The 18971-nt window shown below is 42.0% G+C and overlaps 2 protein-coding genes across 10 annotated transcripts in view; both read right to left on the bottom strand.

The window, feature by feature from the left end:
- The window catches only part of Heatr5a (HEAT repeat containing 5A), a 106809-nt gene that overhangs the window by 53045 nt on the left and 34793 nt on the right, over positions 1 to 18971 (bottom strand). For all 9 annotated transcript variants that reach the window (XM_085697662.2, XM_087911803.1, XM_085697658.2 and 6 more), the window contains 6 exons: positions 18638 to 18749; positions 14344 to 14496; positions 13029 to 13128; positions 7511 to 7620; positions 5462 to 5625; positions 5198 to 5373 (listed from right to left, as the gene is read on the bottom strand). In XM_085697662.2, the coding sequence (XP_085553788.1) occupies positions 5198 to 5373; positions 5462 to 5625; positions 7511 to 7620; positions 13029 to 13128; positions 14344 to 14496; positions 18638 to 18749 (815 nt within the window). The remainder of the gene's footprint in view (positions 1 to 5197; positions 5374 to 5461; positions 5626 to 7510; positions 7621 to 13028; positions 13129 to 14343; positions 14497 to 18637; positions 18750 to 18971) is intronic.
- On the bottom strand, positions 533 to 1586 carry LOC148120538 (DNA polymerase epsilon subunit 4). The gene has a single exon (XM_087911804.1). The coding sequence runs from the start codon at positions 1569 to 1571 to the stop codon at positions 1224 to 1226; it is 348 nt and encodes a 115-aa protein (XP_087767930.1). The 5' UTR covers positions 1572 to 1586; the 3' UTR covers positions 533 to 1223.

Genomic DNA, 18971 nt, shown 5'->3' with positions numbered 1-18971 from the left:
TTTTTGACAAAAGAAGCAAGAATAATTTAATACTCTGGATTAGCTCTCCAAACAAAGGATACTAATGGGAAAGTAGCAAAATTCAAATAAAAACCTGAACTGAACAAACAGTAACCCATTAATGTCAGTTCCTGGTAACACTGAAATGTCCACCATGGGAACTCTGTAAGCAGGACCCAAACACACTTTTCTATAAACCTAGTATTTTTCTGAAAGTTTATTTTTAACATGTTACAAAACTGAGTTTATTATTCTGGAGAAAACAGCCTGCAGACTTGGTATTAAAAGATATCTACACTGTAGAATACTATAAGAAGCACCAGCCAAGGCTTTCTGCTGCCTTCCTGAACATTCTAAGTACTCCATACACACCACCCACACCTCACACAGGCACAGGAAAGGAAAGGGAAAGGAAGTCCCTGTTCCATGTACCTCATGTTCCAGGCTGAGAACGTTACTACAAAGCTCCGGAGGCGAAGGAGGACAACGGTTGACACTCTATAGTCAATGCCACCGAGCAACACACTGGAAAGCAGCTCAAATGGGAAGCTTTATATTATGTATATCTCACAACTTAAAGGAAAAGGTACAAATACATACGATAGCATATATAAAATTTAAATAACATAATCTAAATCTTGTCAAACAAAAGACTCATGTGAATCTGTTCACAAGATGTTCAAAATGTCGCTATATATACCTATGAATATTAAAAAAAACACTGAACTTTACAGTTGAAATTGTTTATGACACATGAATTATTGATTTGTACTCCTAAGAGTACAGTATCCCATAAATTATAGACCCACATTCCAATGACATGCTGAGAAAGAACAAAGTTAATAAAAACGTTGACTCAGGATGGTTGGTAGATGAGGAAAAGTCTGTGCCTGACCACAGGGTTCTCCAGTCACAGGGCAAGAGCAAAGGCAGGACCATAAAACACAGGAATGAAGCTGACCAAAGACCTTTATTCTGGTCTCCTCACTCACTGAGCCACACTTATGCGGAACAGTCCTCTCATGGCTGCCCCAAGCAGCATCAGCTACATCCAGGCTGTGGAAGACAGACTGAGGAAGGGAAGACTTTGTGGAGATCTCTGCAGCTTGGGGAAAGTAGAAGAAGAAGATTGTGCGCACGCGCAGACTCTCTCCAAAGCTGAGGCTTGCACAGGGAAAGATGAAGGACGCAGCAAAGGCTCACCGAGTCATCCAGCTCCGTAATCAATCCAAGGTACCTTCTAGAAAAGCAAACTCATCCACAGCTTCTATTGCATTATCCAAATCTCTCCTCTGGAGGGTTTTCCTCTTTCCTTGTTGAGCACAGCAGTAGGCATCCTTTGCGATGGTCTCCACGAACAGTTCCGCGGCACGCGCCAGGATAAAGATGGCTTCCTGTCCCGCGAGCGTTACGTCAGGGTCCGCCTTCACCAGAGCCTTCACTCTGGTCAGAGGCAGCCTGGAGAGCCGAGCCCCGGGCGCAGTCATCTGGGCTTGGGCCTGCGTAGCCCCGGCCTCCCCTCCGGGAGCCTCCTCCTCTCTGGGCGTCCCGCTCCCAGCCGCCGCCGCCATCCCATTTGTAATTTTTTTGTTTTGTTTTTTGAGACAAGATTTCTCTGTAGCTTTAGAGCCTGTCCTGGAACTAGCTCTTGTAGCCAAGGCTGGCCTTGAACTCACAGAGATCCTCCTGGTTCTGCCTCCCAAGTGCTGGGATTAAAGGCGTAAGTCACCACTGCTCGGCAGCAATTTTTCTTAATAAAAAATATGGTAGCTATTTATGGTGGTACTGCAATGCTAGTACACAGGAAGCCAACCCAGAAGGACTGTTGAATTTGAGGCCAGCCGGGGCTACACAGTAAGCTTCAGGTAGCCAGGACGGTACAGTAAGACTCTCTCAAAATTAACAACATAAACCACCCCACCCTTTAAACATAAACATTTGTGCTTTAGTACTAGCAATGTAAACTTTTCTTATTTTTAGATTTCTATGGTTAGAATACAGTCACCTAGTCCAAAAGAAAATTTCCGTTCCATGAGATAAACAGAGGATAAAGGAAAGTTTGTTGCCTTCACTCTTGTGGAGCCCACAGAAGTGGATCTGTTCCATCTTGACTAAAGGTCAGAGTTCAGACCTATTCCTGCTCCTTCAAGGTTAAACAACAAGATGTTTGACTAAAGGTGTGGTTACTGGATGCCTTACTCTTCAAAGGCCAGTCAACAGGATGCTTTGACTTGTAGGGAGGTGATTATACTTGCTTGCTCTATGTATCACGGGAGTCTTGTGCCCTCCTCTCGTGATCGGGTATTATAAGAACTCTGAGGAATAAACCTGGGGCTGATCACAGTACTCACTGGATGCCCTTCTGACTCTGTCTGTTCCTCGTCTATTTCTTTCCTCAAACCACACTCCCCTTCTCAGGAACGTATGGAACCATCAGGACAGATGGGATCACAATTTGATCCTTGGAACTCACGTGGCAGAGGAGAAACTGATTTCCACACGCCTCACCGCTAACTAACGGAATGAAATAATAATACTAGATTCTTTTAAAAAAAGATTGGGGGAGTAAGATGGTTCGGTGGGTAAAGATGCTCGCCACCAAGTCTGAGAAAGCCAGTGCAATCCCTTCCCACACAGTGGAGAGGAGAAGTGACCCCTGCAAACTGTCCTCAGACTCCCACCGTATAAAATGTATTTTATTTATATGTGTCTGGACATGTTGTGCATGAGCATGTGAGGAGCCAAAAGCAGACTTCAGACTCCTGGGGCTGGAGTTACGGTGCTTGGGAGCTGTTGATGTGGCTGCTGGGGTTCACAATCTGGTCCTTTAATAGGGTAATACGCACTCTTAATCTCTGAGCATCTTTCCAGTCCCAATAATTTCAATTATAAGTACATAAATACAGTAAAGAATTTATTTTAAAATTAGAATAATCTTACTGTTTAAACATAATACCAGTCACAATAAGAATAAAAAGCTCTGAAACATTTGAAAAATGGATACTTTTCTTTTTTCATTTTACTTGTTGATTGTTTTTTATTTTTGTTTTTTTTTTTGTTCTTTGAGACAGGGTCTCTCTGTAGCTTGGAGCTTGTCCTGGACCTTGCTCTGTAGACTAGGCTTGCCTCGAACTCACAGAGATCTACTTGTCTCTGCCTCCCGAGTGCTGGGATTAAAGACATGTGCCACTACCGCCCGGCCTGTTTGTTGGTATTTTCAGGGGGAGAAGGTCCCCCAGTCTATTCATGCTCCACTGGTACTGAGAACTATCCTGCCTCAGCCTTCCTGCACTAGGATCACAGGTCTGCACCACCACACTGGCTAAGTAGAGATACTTTAATTAAGCTCACTCTTCTCTAAAAATATAAGAATAGAACACAAAAAGAAAAAGAAAGCATTTGTAGTGAGGAGATGCTCAGTTAGGAATTTAGTGCCCTGCACTTATATAAAACCAGTGGTGGCCCTGAAACCCAGTGCTGGGGAGACAGAGACAGAAGGTCTCTGGTCGACTTAGCTAGTTCCAGGCCAGTGAGAGACTTATTTTTTTTTAAATTTTATTTAAATAACATTTTTTCCATTTATTTAGTATACCAACCAGTTTCCCTGCCCTTCTCTGCTCTAGTCCCCTCCCTTTTCCCATCTACCCCACTCCCCATCCACCCCTCCTCCATCTCCATTTAGAGAGGGATAGGCCTTCTGTGGGCTTGCATAAAGCATGGCACAAATCAGGGCAGAACTGAGCTCCTCCCTTTATACCCAGGTAATCCAGTATGGGGAACAGGTGATCAAAAGTCAGCTAACTGCCAGGGAGAGAGCCTGCTCCTACTGTCAGAAGTCTTACTAAGAGACCAAGCTACACGACTGTCAGCCACCTGCAGAGGGCCTAGGTCGGTCCCATGCAGGCTCCCTAACTGTTGGTCCAGTGTCCATTAGCTCCCACAAGCTCAGGTCAGCTGTCTCTGTGGGCTCCCCCATCCTGAGAGACTTAATGAAGGTAGGCTGTGATCTGAAAAATGACCTGGTGGTTATCCTCTGGCCGCTATACGCATGCACATGCACCTGTACAGACACGAGTCCAGTCAGACCGGTCATGAGTGAGAGCCCAAAGTGGGACACAAGAGACCAGGTACTCTAGTCACCAGCATCTCTCCTGTTTCTCTAATGACAGCCACCGAGTTATGCCAACCTACTTTCTGTTTCTGGGATCCTGCAATGCCATTTCCTTTAAAAAACAAAAAGCCACAAACTATGGCCTACTGTTTTTATTCACATCAAATCAAAACAGAAAAAAAAAAATCAAAACAGATAACAGGTTTTGTTTTTGTTATATCTGAACATTTTAATTACAACAAATAAAACCTCCTTTCAAATACTTGAATACTCATTATATTATTATAACCTAGGTAGGGAAGACGAGAATAATTTAAACTTCATTAAATGTAATAAAATAAGAAACCATCTCCTTGAAACTCTAACTAGACAATACATCAGAAACTTGTCTACAAGAGAAAGTCACTCTGTCGTAAAGGGAAGGACATTCTTGGTACTAGAAGGTCTGCAGAAGACGTGGGCCATGCATAGCAAACTACTGGACTTGCTTCAGAAACTACTCCATGGCCAGACTACTGCTGAAGTTTCCACCAAGGGATCGAACTGCTATCCACTAGGGGACACGATGAGATGAAATGACAGAATAGAGACCACGATCTGAGTCAAATGCGTCGTGGTCTAGAGTGAAACGTTGGGGGAAGAGGGAAGGAGAGAAAACATGAGTGGGTAAGAGGGATAATCCGTAAACTCCCGATCAGCGCAGTCGTCTAGTTTCTCTGAGAACAGCGTTTCCTGAGCACTGGACTTTGATCCCTGACGTAGGTTTATGCCCAGGTCACCAGGTAAGAACCTGGCATCTTAAATGAGAAATCATTCATTAGCCTTTGGTATTTTCAAAACCCCATTTCCTGTGTGCCAGGCTTATGGCAGATGCATCTAGTAATTTCTTATCAATGTTATCTACAGTGAAAACAGACTTTACCTCACCCGTCGCCGGTGACATTCTGACGGCACTCCTCCCCCACCAGCAGTGAGTTCATTAGACACACGCTACGCTTCACGATAAGCAGTCACAGAAGAGACTGACCTCTGAGTTCGTTAGACAGACGCCACACTTCACGATAAGCAGTCACAGAAGAGACTTACCCCTCAGCTTCTTCTACATTAGCACAGACAACCCCGAAGAGCTTGGATGCGGAGTTAGACACCGATAGTGCTGGGGGCAGGGGCTTAGGCACGGAGTCTCCTCCTACGTCCTTCTCATAGATGGAGTAAGGGTCGTATTCTAGACTTCCACAAGCAACACCATTACCAAGCAGGAGCTGGATGGGGGCAGAAAAAGTAAATAAGGGTTAAAAAAAATCATTCAAGACAAAAATCTCCTCAAGAATTATTCTAAAGCCATTATACCTGTTCTTCAATAAACCTGTGGTCAGTCTCTTGAAGCAAAGGACTCAATATCAAAAGGTCATCTGGGTGACAAAGGGCTGGAAGTAAACATGCAGAGGCTGCTGCTTGGGCGTCAGGGGCAGTCAGTTCAGCAGCCAGCTCTTTGAGGATAGCACTGAGGTTCCCTGTAGAGTCAGAGAAAAAGAACAATTAGCAATTTGGTAGCTATTGTCCTTAGAGTATGGGATAAAGGAAAGCTCAGGTTGACCGACTTTAAAGTCTCACAGCCTAAGACTCTACCTCTCATCTTCAGTAACTGCACCACACATGAACAGCTCAGCTGTTATCCACAATAGTGAAATGACAACGTGAAGCTTATACTTGCAGCAGTTAGTACATGTTACCACTGCTTAAAATAAAACTACAGGAAGAACAAAAGTACATGAGTCCAATTCTTTCACGCCTTAAGCATTTAATAACTGTGTATAAACACATCTGTAGAACTAAACACCTACACCTAGCAGGGCATGGTATTAATCCCTGCACTTGGAGGCAGAGGCAGGCAGATCTCTGAGTTTGAGGCCAGCCTGGGACTCTAGGACAGCCATGGCTTTATAGAGATGTTATCTCCATACAAAATAAAACAACTGAAAACGCTGGGTATGTAGCCCAGTGCTATGACACTTGCCCTGCATGTTTAAGTCCCTAGGTTCACTCATTAGCATCAAGGAAGAAAAATTTAGCCTGGCAAGGTGGTATACTCCATCTAAGGAGGAGGATGACACAGGAGGATTGCTTGAAGCCAGGACATGGAAGGAAGCCTTCCTGGACACCCACCATCATTTCATCTCAAAAGAAAAAGGAAGACAGATAAGCAGGAACAAACTGGTTTACAGCACAGCAGAGACTGAAAACACTACACACTGACTAAGAAAAACATCGGCAGCATTATAGGACTGCCTTTGAGGTTTCTAGCGGAGGCAGTGCAGTATGAAACAAACTTTTTTTTGGTTTGTCTTTTTAAGATAAGAGCTCACCATGCAGTACAGGGCAGTACAGGCTGGCCTTGAACTCACAATCTCCTCAATTCTAGGTTGGGCTCCCAGTTCAAAGATTAGAATGTGTGCCACTAAACCCAGCCGACAAATTCATACATCAGTCTCAATCCCACCATGTACTAGATACAAGTTTGAGTACACTCATAAACTCTCTAAGCCTTTACCATGAGAGGAAAATGTAACCAGACCATCACATTATCCTAGGATAAATGAAGTAATGGTTATTTACTATTTCTAGAGCAGCACTGAACATAAAACAATGAGTTAGTTGATAGCTCCTGAGTAATGGTGATGAACTAATTTTGGCAGTTCTTTCTAAGGACATTTAACCCACATGGCAATAGTGAACATTTTGGTATATACATACACAAACATAATAATGAAAGTCAAGACAGTGTGTTGTATATTAGTATTCTGAATTAATGTGGCATATGTTATATTACTTTAATGTGTAAAAGGAGATGAGCAAAAACATGGAGCTTCATAAAGAATGCAGGAAGTAACATGCAACTAAACATGGCTTAAGTATTCAAAAGAAGACAGACGTCCCAGGAGTATAAACGTCAAGTTTCAACTTCTGAAATAAACACCTTCAACTATTCAGTTAGAGCAGCAACGCATTATCCTAAAGCCATGTCTGTCTGTTTTTGGTTTTTGAGACAAGGTTTCTCTTTGTAGCTTTAGAGTCTGTCCTGGAACCCACTCTGTAGATCAGGCTGGTCTTGAACTCACAGAGATCCACCTGTCTCTGCCTTGCGAGTGCTGGGATTAAAGGTGTGCACCACCATCATCGGGTTTAAAACCACGGTTTACACAAGGCACAAACCTGCAATCCCAGCACACAGGAAGCAGAAGTGGGAGGATCAGGAATTCACGGTCATCCTCAGCTACACACACGTAAGAAAAACAATAACCATCACTGTTCATTCACTCAGTCAGCATTTAACATCTACTGATTTCTAGGTATCAAACTGGTCACAAACAACAAAACATTTTGGTTTAAGGCACATACCTTTATAGGTCTCAGGAGGTAATAAAATCAGTAGTTCATAAAGCCTCTGTCTATAAACTACTGATGGTGTTTTCAAAGAATTTCCATATGTTTTTAGTATTGAAGAAAGCCTTAAAACAAAAGAAAAAGTGTATCTTAGTGTGTATGTTATATGGAAATGTATAAACATGGAAAAGGTCAACATATAAACACAAGCTAATGAACATTAGTGCTAATTTATGGTTTTAAAATAAGGTGACATCATAAGTCTACACGAAATTCTAGGAATGCAGCTCAGGGGTAAAGTGCCTGTCTGACATATGTGGCCTGGGTTTTATTCCTGCCACGGCAATCAAACCAACAAAACAATCAAACAAAACAACGACAATAATAATTTTTCTGACAGACTTCATAAAGTGAAACCAAAAAGTCAGCTTTTATTTCAAAGGCTGTTAAGTATTTATTATACTGGAAACCGTAAACTCTATTATAAAATTTCAAAAGTTACAACTTGGCACTTGCCAGAAACAAAGATCTATTAGGTAGAAAATTAATTCAATAAATAAAGTAAAATGAACATTGGTTTTATTTTATAAACTTCATCTTGATAGTCATGAAAGAACTAAGGTTTTTAAAAAAGAACAAGAGTTTAAGAAAAAGAAGTTACGGAAAATGAAGACATAAAAAACAAACTTTAGGGCTGGAGAGATGGCTCAGAGGTTAAGAGCACTGACTGCCTTTCCAGAGGTCCTGAGTTCAATTCCCGGCAACCACATGGTGGCTCACAACCATCTGTAATGAGATCTTCTGCCCTCTTCGGGCATGCAAGCATACACACAGACAGAACACTGTATATATAATAAATAAATAAATAAATATTTAAAAAAAAACCAAACTTTAACACGAACAAGGCTATTTTTCAGAAAGCTTAACAGGTATGCCCTTAGTGAGACTCAACAGGAAAGACAAGAAAAAGCATGATTAAAACTTCTACAGAATAAAGGGACACTACAGTTACAGAAAACTTTAAACGTAAGATTTTAAGAGATAACGTTAGGCACAACTTCATGCCAAAACCTCCAAAGATAACGATGTATTAGGAAATATTTTAGAAAAATTTACTTGCCAAATTTTACTGAAACAGACAAAGAGCACAGAACATTCCCCAAATAGACCTTACAAAGTCAGAAACAAGAAATGGATTTTGCATTATTAAAAAAAAAAAATTCAGCTGGTTCAGCTGGGCGGTGGTAGCACACACCTTTAATCCCAGCACTCAGCAGGCAGAAGCAGGCAGATCTCTGAGTTAGAGGTCAGCCCGGTCTACAAAAGCTAGTTCCAGGACAGGCTCCAAAGCTACAGAGAAACCCTGTCTCAAACAACAAAAAATAAACAACAACAACGAAACAAAAAACAAACAAAAAAATGAAGACATTTCAAATGGATGGCCTCAGTAATTTTTATGTGGCAGATCATTCTAATCACACACAAACTCTCTCGATGAAACCTTATTCTATGGGGTTAATAACATTTCAATACTTCATGGAAAAGATAATATAAGAAAGAAACAGGACAGAATACCTATGACTACATATAAAGAAATCCATAACAAAACCATATCCAGAAGCTCATAAAACTGATCAGTAAGTTTCTTAAAGTTTATCACATTTAACAATTTAATATAAATCAAAATTTTCTCATGCATGCCTGGTGCTGTAGAGGCCAGAAGAGGTCATCAAGTCATCAGGAATTGGAATTACAGATGGTTTTGTGCTGCAAAATGCATGCTGGGAATTGAACCTGGGTCCTCTGGAAGAGCAGCCAGTGCTTTTGACCACTGAACCATCTCCCCAACTCACTTGTATGCTTTTTAAAAACATGATCTTAACTATGCAAGACAGGATAACCTGCAATTTGCTTTGGAGTGCAGGCTAGTTTTGAATTTGTGGTGATTATTTGCCTCCTATGTGCTGGAACTGTAAGTGTGCTCTACCTGTAAATCCACACTGCCTCTATGAAGTGGCCAAGTGCACTTACAGAATGAATAAGCACTTAGAAGACACAATATGACAGTAAGGACTATGAGAGGCAAAATCTAGATCTACAATTATGTGTGTGCATGTGTCAACACATGTGTGGGTACACTGGTGTGTACATGAGTATGTAGAGGTAACAAGTGTTTTCTTACTCTCTGCCCAGAGCTTGCCAGTTCTAGCCCCTCTAACTAGATGGCTCTCCCCAGGGACCCACCACCTCTCCTCCTGAGTGTGCCTCCCTGGTTTTAGGATGGGATCAGAAGATCCAAACTCTGGCTCTCGTGCTCATGCAGCAAGTGCTTCATCCTCTGAGGCATCTGTCCAGTCCTACACATTCGTTTTTAACATGGAAATGATCAGAAAGGTGGTTGACAAACAGATCAGATATATTGTTTTTCTTTTCCTTCCTTCCTTCCTTCCTTCCTTCCTTCCTTCCTTCCTTCCTTCCTTCCTTCCTCCCTCCCTCCCTCCCTCCCTCCCTCCCTCCCTTCCTCCCTCTCTCCTTTCTTTCTAGAAAACGTTTTTCTATGTAGCTTTCGCTGACCTGGAACTCATTTTGTAGACCAGGCTGGCCTCTAACTTAGAGATCTACTCGCCTCTGTCTCCTGGTGCTGGGATTAATGGTGTATGCCACTGCCGTGTGACTCAGTTACATTTTCATACAGTACCAATGAACAGATCATATAAACACACACCACTTATTTAATAACTGCAACAACCAAAAGTAGCTGGTAACTGAGTCTTTAAAAGTATAACAGTTTTATTTGTAAGACACCCCGATAATAGAGAAATATCAAGTTCAAAGTACTATAAAAATTTAAATTTTCTTCACATTTATGTATAGATTCAGTTTACAAAAAAAATTTCAATAGGAGATGATCCAAAGTGTATAAATGCCAAAAATCTTAAGAAGGTTGAAGGGCTTGCTCTAAGGTGTAATTCATTACAAAGATGGTGTGTTGACAAAAAGGCAGGCAAGCAGACCAGCGGTGGCAATGAAGGGCACAGAGAGAGTCACGTGTGTTTCGGGAGGCAGTCGTGAGAGAGTGATGGCAATCACAGAAGAAGGGCAGACTGTTAAAGTGAAGCACAGTGAGCTCCCCACATGAAAAAGAAAATGAAACCGGACTTTTGCCTGGCCTGAATTTTCTGTCCTTGAAAACTCATGTGTTGAACATTTACTTAGCCCCTGCCTTTTTCGGCAGTGGACACGCCATCCAGAAGGAGGGTAGCCTCAGCCACATCTGCTAACACCAGAAGACCCAGGTGCTGAGGGAATGCTACGGATACGGATCACAAGTGTTAACCAGGCGACTTTGAGAAAGCTGTTGTAAGGCGTTCCTGCTGAAGAGGGTCCATAGCTCTGCCTGCATTAGCCTCGCTAAGCTGAGGGTGCTGGGCAGTGAGCGGTAAGGGCAAATAGAGGTACCCGCACTGCCTATTAGGATTAGGGCATGCCTCAGCACTTCTGGTTCCAAATTCTCCAGAAGAGGTGAGAGAAGATTAAATGCGCCTTGGTGGCTTAAAGTCACACAGAGGTAGTTAATTAAATGCTATTCATTAAGCCCAAAGAAATTAACTAATAAAAAATAAATTCTAAGTCCAATACTGTTGGATGGTTGGGTGATGTGGGATGGCCTTCTGTATACGTGTTGCTTTTATTGGTTGATGAATAAAGCTGCTTCGGCCAATGGCTTAGCAGAGTAAATAAAGCCAGGCAGGAAATTTGAACAGAGATAGAGAGGGCAGGAGTCAAGGAGACGCTATATAGCTGCCAAAGGAGACAGACACTCAGAACATTACTCGGTAAGCCACAGTCTCGTGATGATACACAGAGTAGCAGAAATGGGTTAATTTAGGATAAAGAGCTAGCTAGAAATACGTCTGAGCCATTGACTAAACCGTGTTGTAATTAATAAAGTTTCGTTATTCAGGTCTGGGCAGCCGGGAAACAAATGAGCAGTCTCTGCTTACAGTTGGGCCTTTTGCCTCTGCCCTCATGAATGATTAGTGACTTTATGAAATGTTTTGACAAAGGTAGTTTGCTCCTTTTGACTTTCTGTTCCTTCTGCCATAGGAGGACATGCCATCCACCTTTTTCAAAGGATGGAGGAAGAATTTATCATGGACAGCAGGTTCTTACCAGACATTATTCTGCCATCTCCTGGATGCAGACTCGCAGTCCCCAGCACTGCAAACACATATTTCTGTTCTCTGAGTCGGCTTGGCTGAGCGTTTAGGAACAGCAGTATAAATACACTGGGACAGACTTCTACCTCACTCTAAGCAGGAACTCCAACTTAAGATGGAGTAAAGCATAAAAAAATAAAACTTCAAATATAAGAAAATCAAAGCAAAAATATGTAAGATGGGGGCTGGTGTGTGATACACATCTTGAATCCCAGCACTGGAGAGAAAAGGCAGATATGGATCTCTGTGAGTTCAAGGTCAGTCTGGTTCTAGGACAGTCAGGGATACATAGAGAGACCCTATCAAAAAACAAAAACACCTAAATCAACCTCCTCCCTCCCAAAAAACAACAAGTAAAAGATGTGACATTTAAGAACATATTAATAAAAAACATTTTAGTATTTTAATGGATAGCAATAGTATTGCAAATATCTAAAAAGTCATATAAATCAAAGAGGACAAACAACCTAAAAGCAAAGGCACGCCTGTTGCTTATGTTCTCATTTGTCCGTCTCATAAGTCAAGTCATGCTGTCTCTCTACTCACATCTCATGTGATTCCTTCTGAGCTGTAAGAGCTGAGCAATTTCAGTGCAGGCCTTATAGCCTATAGAGCTAAATATATTTAATAGCAAATTAATAGGCCCTTAATAGCAAATGTTTGTGGCCCCTGCTCTACCCGTGTTTGATTCAATGATGTTTACTCTATTATTGTACTTTACAGGTCATATCCTAAATGTAATTTTCTTTATACATAAAATAGTATATCATTAAAAACCTTTGGAAAGATTTTTCTCTATACATTAGTAATCTAGAAATTAGTGCTTATGACTGGAAGTTTTATATACATATACACATACACTCACTCATTCACACTTACAGACATGCTATAAAAAGTGCTGGCTTTTCCCTGCGCTTTATCAGAGAGATGTTAAATCAGCTTAGGAGAAGGATAAGCACACAGAAACCTGGAAGTGTTAACAAGCATCTAGCACTCAGGAACACAGAACAGCACTAACAAACCAATAAGATGCATACCTGCAAAGGTTAGCAGGCTTAAGATTTAATTTCTCGTTAAATCTGCCTGTATGGAAGGTATATTATTCACCAAGTAATTTTCCTTCCCTTTTAATATGCATTTCCTCTCAAGATCCTAGCCTAAAAAAAAAGAAAAGTCACACATCTAAATGATAGCCTTACCCTGCAAAAATAACCAACCATATTGGCTTGTCTTATCAATGTATCTAGGATAGCATACAGAGGGCAACTAACTGCTCTTAGGAAACTCTACCAGTCCGAACAGTTAATCCTTACTGAGTCAGCAAATCCACAGCACAGGGAAGTGGCGGCAGAAGGCGCTGAATTACTTCCTCAGTAAGGAGATCACCACAGTGGGAAATGAGGCTCTTGACAGCTGAAAATGAGAACAGACATTTACTTGGTATGGTGTAATCAGCCATGAAACAAGAACATTCAGCTATGTATACCATCAGCAACGTTACTGCTCAAAACAAAAAACATCTTGAAATTCTAATGCTAAAAAGGAAGCTAGTATCTTCCATCTCTATATTTTTCAAGACTTTCTGGTCAGGCAGAAGAACAGATAGGTGCCAAGCCCAATCATCACCAACAACTGATGGGAGCAGATACAGAGAACCAAGTCAAACATTAGGTGGAGCTTAGGGAACCCCAAAAGAAAGGGATGAAGGATTGTAGGAGCTAGAGGGGTTGAGGACACCATGAGACCTTGGCCCACAGACTTAACCTAGCAGGGCTCATAGGGTTTTAAAGAGACTGAAGCAGCAATCATAGAGCCTGCATGATCTGTACTAGGTCCTCTGTATGTATGCTATGGTTGTCAGCTTGGTGTTTTGAAGAACTCCTGAAAATGGGAGTGAGGTGTCTCTGACTCTTTGCTTACTTTTGGGACCCTTTTCCTCCTACTGGGTTGCCTCGTCCAGTCTCAATATGAGGGTTTGTGCCTAGTCTTTTTTTAAAAAAATATTTATTTATTTATTATGTATACAATATTCTGTCTATGTGCATGTCTGAAGAGGGCACCAGGCCTCATTACAGATGGTTGTGAGCCACTATGTAGTTGCTGGGAATTGAACTCAGGACCTTTGGAAGAGCAGGCAATGCTCTTAACCGCTGAGCCATCTCTCCAGCCCCATGCCTAGTCTTACTGTATCTTGTTATGTTGGGTTTGGTTGACACCCCTGGGAGGCCTGCTCTTTTCTGAAGGGAAATGGAGGAGTGGAGTGGAGAAATTATAGCCAATATGTATTGTATGAGATAATTTAAAAAAAATGCTGGGATCCCTAAGAAATTAGTAAATTAACAAAATGCTGTTGTCTTGGGGCTGTATTTACCCTGGAGCTCAGAAGTTTAAAAAAAGAAAAAGAAGTCAAAGCTGGGCATAGTGGCCCAAGCACTTAATCCCAGTACTTGACAGTTTTCAGTCTAGGGCACCCCTCTCTAATGTGGCTAGCTGCCACTCTCAGTCGTCACCAGCTAACCAATTTCATCCAGGTATGGAGACCCTAGTCAGAACCCTGTTCTTTATGTGAAAGGAAGCACACAGGTCATACAGATAAAGGGAAGGAGAGAGAGATGACAGCCAACCTACCACAGAGAGCGCCAGCTCGGCCCTCCAGGGTTACTTGCCACGTAAACGAATCTCCTCGGCTTTTCTCTGTTTCTAGATCTTTGGGAGATGCTGGAAAGACACACTTCCACAGCAGCAGAACGCGAGCGAGATGACGGCTGACCACGGCAGGGCCTGTGAAAGGAACCTAAGGTGACTCTGAAGCTCTTATGGTGAACGCATTTTAATTCACAACTGCAATGTTTTGTATCTTTCTGTTTTCAGGTTCCAAATGAATCTACAACTGAATGAACCACTACTAGAAGTGCTGGAGCACAGAAAAAAAACAAGGAATGGAACAGCAAAGCTTGGGCTGGGGTGTCAACTTCCAGCTACTGTGTCTCCTCTGACAGAATGTATTTCAATGCCCTTGAAAAAACTGACAAGTACCATATAAGTGGAACGTACAATTGCTACAGCAACAAGTAGCATTGTGACAATCCTCAGAGTAAATTTGTTTTATTTTTTAATTATAAGTATATTTGTGTGTCTGTATTTGGGTATGCATATAAGTGCAGTGTCCCATGGAAGCCAGAAGAGGTTGCAGATCCCTGAAGTTGGAGTTATAGGCAGTAGTGAGCTACCCGACTGTGGGAGCTGGAAACCAAACTCAGGTCCTCTGTAAGAACAAGCGCTCCTAGCTTCTGAGCCATCTCTCTAGCCTGTTTATTTTGGGAGGTGCATTTGGGAACTCAGGCTGGCTTGGAACTCATGATCCTCCTGCCTTAGCCTCCCAGTGCTAAGACTGCAGGCATGGACCACACTGCCAAGCTTTCCAGTGTTAAATGTTGACAGCAATTTGCTCTGAGGTCAAAATTTGAAAGCAACAACAGACTGGCGAGATAGCTCATCAGGTAAAGGTGCCTGCTACTGTGGTGACAGTCTGTGCTCCAATAAAGCTTGCATAAAGATCAGAGGGCAGAACTAGCCACTAGTTAGTCACAGAGGTCAGGCAGTGGTGGCATACACCTTTGAATCCAGCACTTGGGATCTCATGCCTTTGATCCAGTACTTGGGAGGATCAAGTCTTTGATCTCAGCACTAGGGAGATGGAAATAGGAATATAAGGTGGGTGGAGACAGGATCTCTGACTCATTCAGTCTGAAGATTCATAGAGACAGGTGGATCTTTGAGTTTGAGGCTGAGTCTACAGAGTGAGATTCAGGACAGCCACAGCTACACAGAGAAATCCTGTCTCAAAAAAGACATACAGCTGGGCAGTGGTGATACACTTCCTTTCATCTCAGCACTTTGGAGGCAGAGGCAGACAGATCTCTGTGAGTTCGAGGCAGCCTGGTTCTCAGAGAGAGTTCTAGGACAACCAGAGCTGTTATATAAAGAAACCTTGTCTCGTAAAAAAGAAAAGAAAAAAAGGACATATGAACAAACTGCAGGTCCTTCAGCTGGCCAAAGATAAGGGTCAGAAGGAATAGTGACTGCACTGACTGGAAACATAGGAACATATAATATTCCATGAATTTATTTTTTGCAGTACTCGGTACTGAACCTAGCACTTTATGAATGCTAGGCAAGTTCTCTACCATGAGGTGAGTTCCTAGCCTTAGGATTTTAGAATATTCTAAAAACTGATAACAAAGGAAATGAGTAGGGGCCAGGGAGATGGCTCAATTATTAACAATTGCAGAACAAGCATAAGGATCTCTTTAGGATACCCAGCATCCATGTAAAAAGCTGGGCAAGATGTATTACCCAGTCTCTCTCTCTCTCTCTCTCTCTCTCTCTCTCTCTCTCTCTCTCTGTGTGTGTGAGTGTGTGTGTGTGTGTGTGTGTGTGTGAGTGTGTGAGTGTGTGTTTATGGAGCTGGCAGCCAGTCCAGCCAAACAGTGAGCTCCAGATTCAGTGACATACACTGCTTCTAAAGACACTTTAGTGGCTGACAGAGGTAAGATGTCAGTCTCTAGTGTTTACACTCATGCTCACTTCCTCTAAGTGTGCATATACATAAACATATATACATATATCCCAAGACACACACATCCCAACAAATCTAACACACTCAAGGGTGGGGAGACAAACGCAAAAAATAGAGCCCAAGGAAACACAATAATTAAATATTCATAAGAAATTAAAATTTTTATGTAGTGGTTATGGATATACAATAAATATGTACAAATCAATCTCTCTCCTCTTTCTGACATAAACTCTTGTTCACTAGCCCATGCCAACCTCAAATATGCAATCCTCCTATCTCAGCTCAGCCCACTCTGCAACCATGCCAGGCTTCCTCCTCTCTTTTGCTTTAAGGAAAAGAACCCTGTATAACCTTCCTCCAGGCAATGACACTGCATGGGCAATGCTTTCTCAAGACAGTGTATTTACTGGGGCAGAAAACTCAGGGGTTAAGAGTTCTTGTTGCACACATATGAGGGCTGGAAGTTGGGTCTCAGGACCATGTAAGATGAAGATGTCCCCAGGGTTAGAACTACAACACTGAGTTCATGGAAAAGGAGGATCACCAGGTTTTGCTGGCTGTCAGCTTAACAACAATAAAAAGCCCCACAAGATCCAGGTTCAAAGAGACCCAGCCTCAAGTGAAAAGGTGTGAAAATGGAGGAAAATACCTGAGGCTCCCTGAGGTCTTTGCAACCGAACACACATCCCCTCCCCCAGCCCCACATCCACACACCACACTTTGAATAACTTAATGGAGTATGGGGGTGTGGACAGATGGTTCAGGGGTTAAGAGCACCAGCTGCTCTTCCAGAGGATCTGGGTTCAATTCCCAGCACCCACATTGTGGTTCACAACAATTTCTAACTCCAGTTCCAGGTGCTCTAACACCCTCTTCTGGCCTCCACAGGAAGCAGGCATGCACATGGTACACAGACACACATGGAGACAAAACATGCACATAAAATACAGTAATAAATAACTTATTCAGAAAGTGGGCTAGGCAGTTAAATGCATTGGCTGCTGTCCCACAGGACCTGGGTTTAATTCCCAGCACCCACAAGGCAGCTCACAGCTATCTGCAACTCCAGTTCTAGGATATTTAACACCGTCTTCTGGCCTCTGTATGAACCAGGCATTCATATAGTACACAGACATATCTGCACACAAAAAACAAATAGTAAATCTTACAAAAACTTATTTTCCCCTTTAACCCATCAGCACCATCACCATGGCAAGTACAACACCAAACACCAAATAAACATTGCAAAATGAAGACTTATTCTAGGGAGCAACATTCTCTGTAAACACCTTACACTTCCAGAGCCATACCACACACTCCTGCAATTACTCAGCTCACAGACGGCAGAAAATCAGGGGGCAAATAAACCAAAATAGAACAAAACAAAACAAGTCCACATTACAGAGGAAGCCAGGTAAACCTGATTCAACAGATTCTTTAGTCTAATAAGTTTCTTTAATAATCTTAAAAATATTGAAGTTGTTCTCTACTGAAGACTACTTATTTAATTTAAGCTCTTTTTATATCAAATTACTTCATATCCACAATGACTTATTTACCTAAACTTACAAATTATTTCATATCCTTCCACTAATTCATGTTAGAAACTTAACTGTGACAGAGTAGTAACATTTAAAGTCTCATAGTTACTGGATGTAAGTAGCCACACCCATATAACAGTTAGTGATGTTTAATAAATGGAACTTAAGAAAGTTCCAACCCTTTAATACCGAATAGAACCTCAGTGGGTGTTAGGAATGAAAAAACAGCCACAGAGCAGGAAGACTGCCAAGCTATGAGAAGTTTTCTTGCCTATTCTTCTAACTACAGAAACTTATAAAGATAGACATGTATGATTCTGAAAAATGAAACAAATGTATTTCTCCTATTTATGGCCGATAAGGTGGTCTAGCAGAGAAACTGGAAGATATCTGCAAATACTTTAGGGAGTAAAGTAGTGAGTGCTCACCCGGTTTCTTGTTTGTCTGAGACGAGATCATCCTATGCTACCCAGGCTGTTGTTGAGCTTCTAGGCTACTTCTGGTTTGTGTCAGGCATCTTTTGGAGGTGTTCTTTCAGAGAGGGTCTCACTAGGAAATTCTGGCTGGCCTGGAACTATGAAGCCCTGGCTGCTGTTGAACTCTCAGAGATCTGCCTGCCTCTACCTCCTGAGTGTGGGATCAAGGGGAGAACCATCACTGCCCAGCCTGGCCATCTTCTTAAAGCCAGTGCAAGATAAATGTTTGTTTGGTTATTTAAATCCTGATATACACTAAAAGCAACCCTTAGAGCCAGAAAACAAAATCATTTCCTTATTATGGACATTCTTCAAGGCACTGTTACCTAACGTCATGAGAGCAGCAATCAGCAACCACCCTGCTTGTGTGCGTTGTAGCGACAGGCGACTGTTCTGAGCAGCAGAACACAGCAAATCCTCTGCTAATGCCATGATAACCTGTTTGTGTATAGAACAAAGTAATAAAAATCAGCTTACAAATTAGTAGGCAAGTGAAAGAAACTAAGTACAATCTCTGGGAAAACGGACTCTTATGTATAATAAAGTACAACAGTGGCCAACTGTGCAGGCTCCATGATAGGAGGAGAGCACACAGGAAATTGCAAACAATTGTTTTCAAGGTTAAATACTAGAAGACTAAACTGTACACAGAGAGGCACA

The sequence above is a fragment of the Myodes glareolus genome, chromosome 11 (genome assembly GCF_982192425.1).
Source record: "Myodes glareolus chromosome 11, mMyoGla1.1, whole genome shotgun sequence".
Taxonomy (NCBI): domain Eukaryota; kingdom Metazoa; phylum Chordata; class Mammalia; order Rodentia; family Cricetidae; genus Myodes; species Myodes glareolus.
This window is presented reverse-complemented; position numbering and strand designations above follow the sequence as displayed.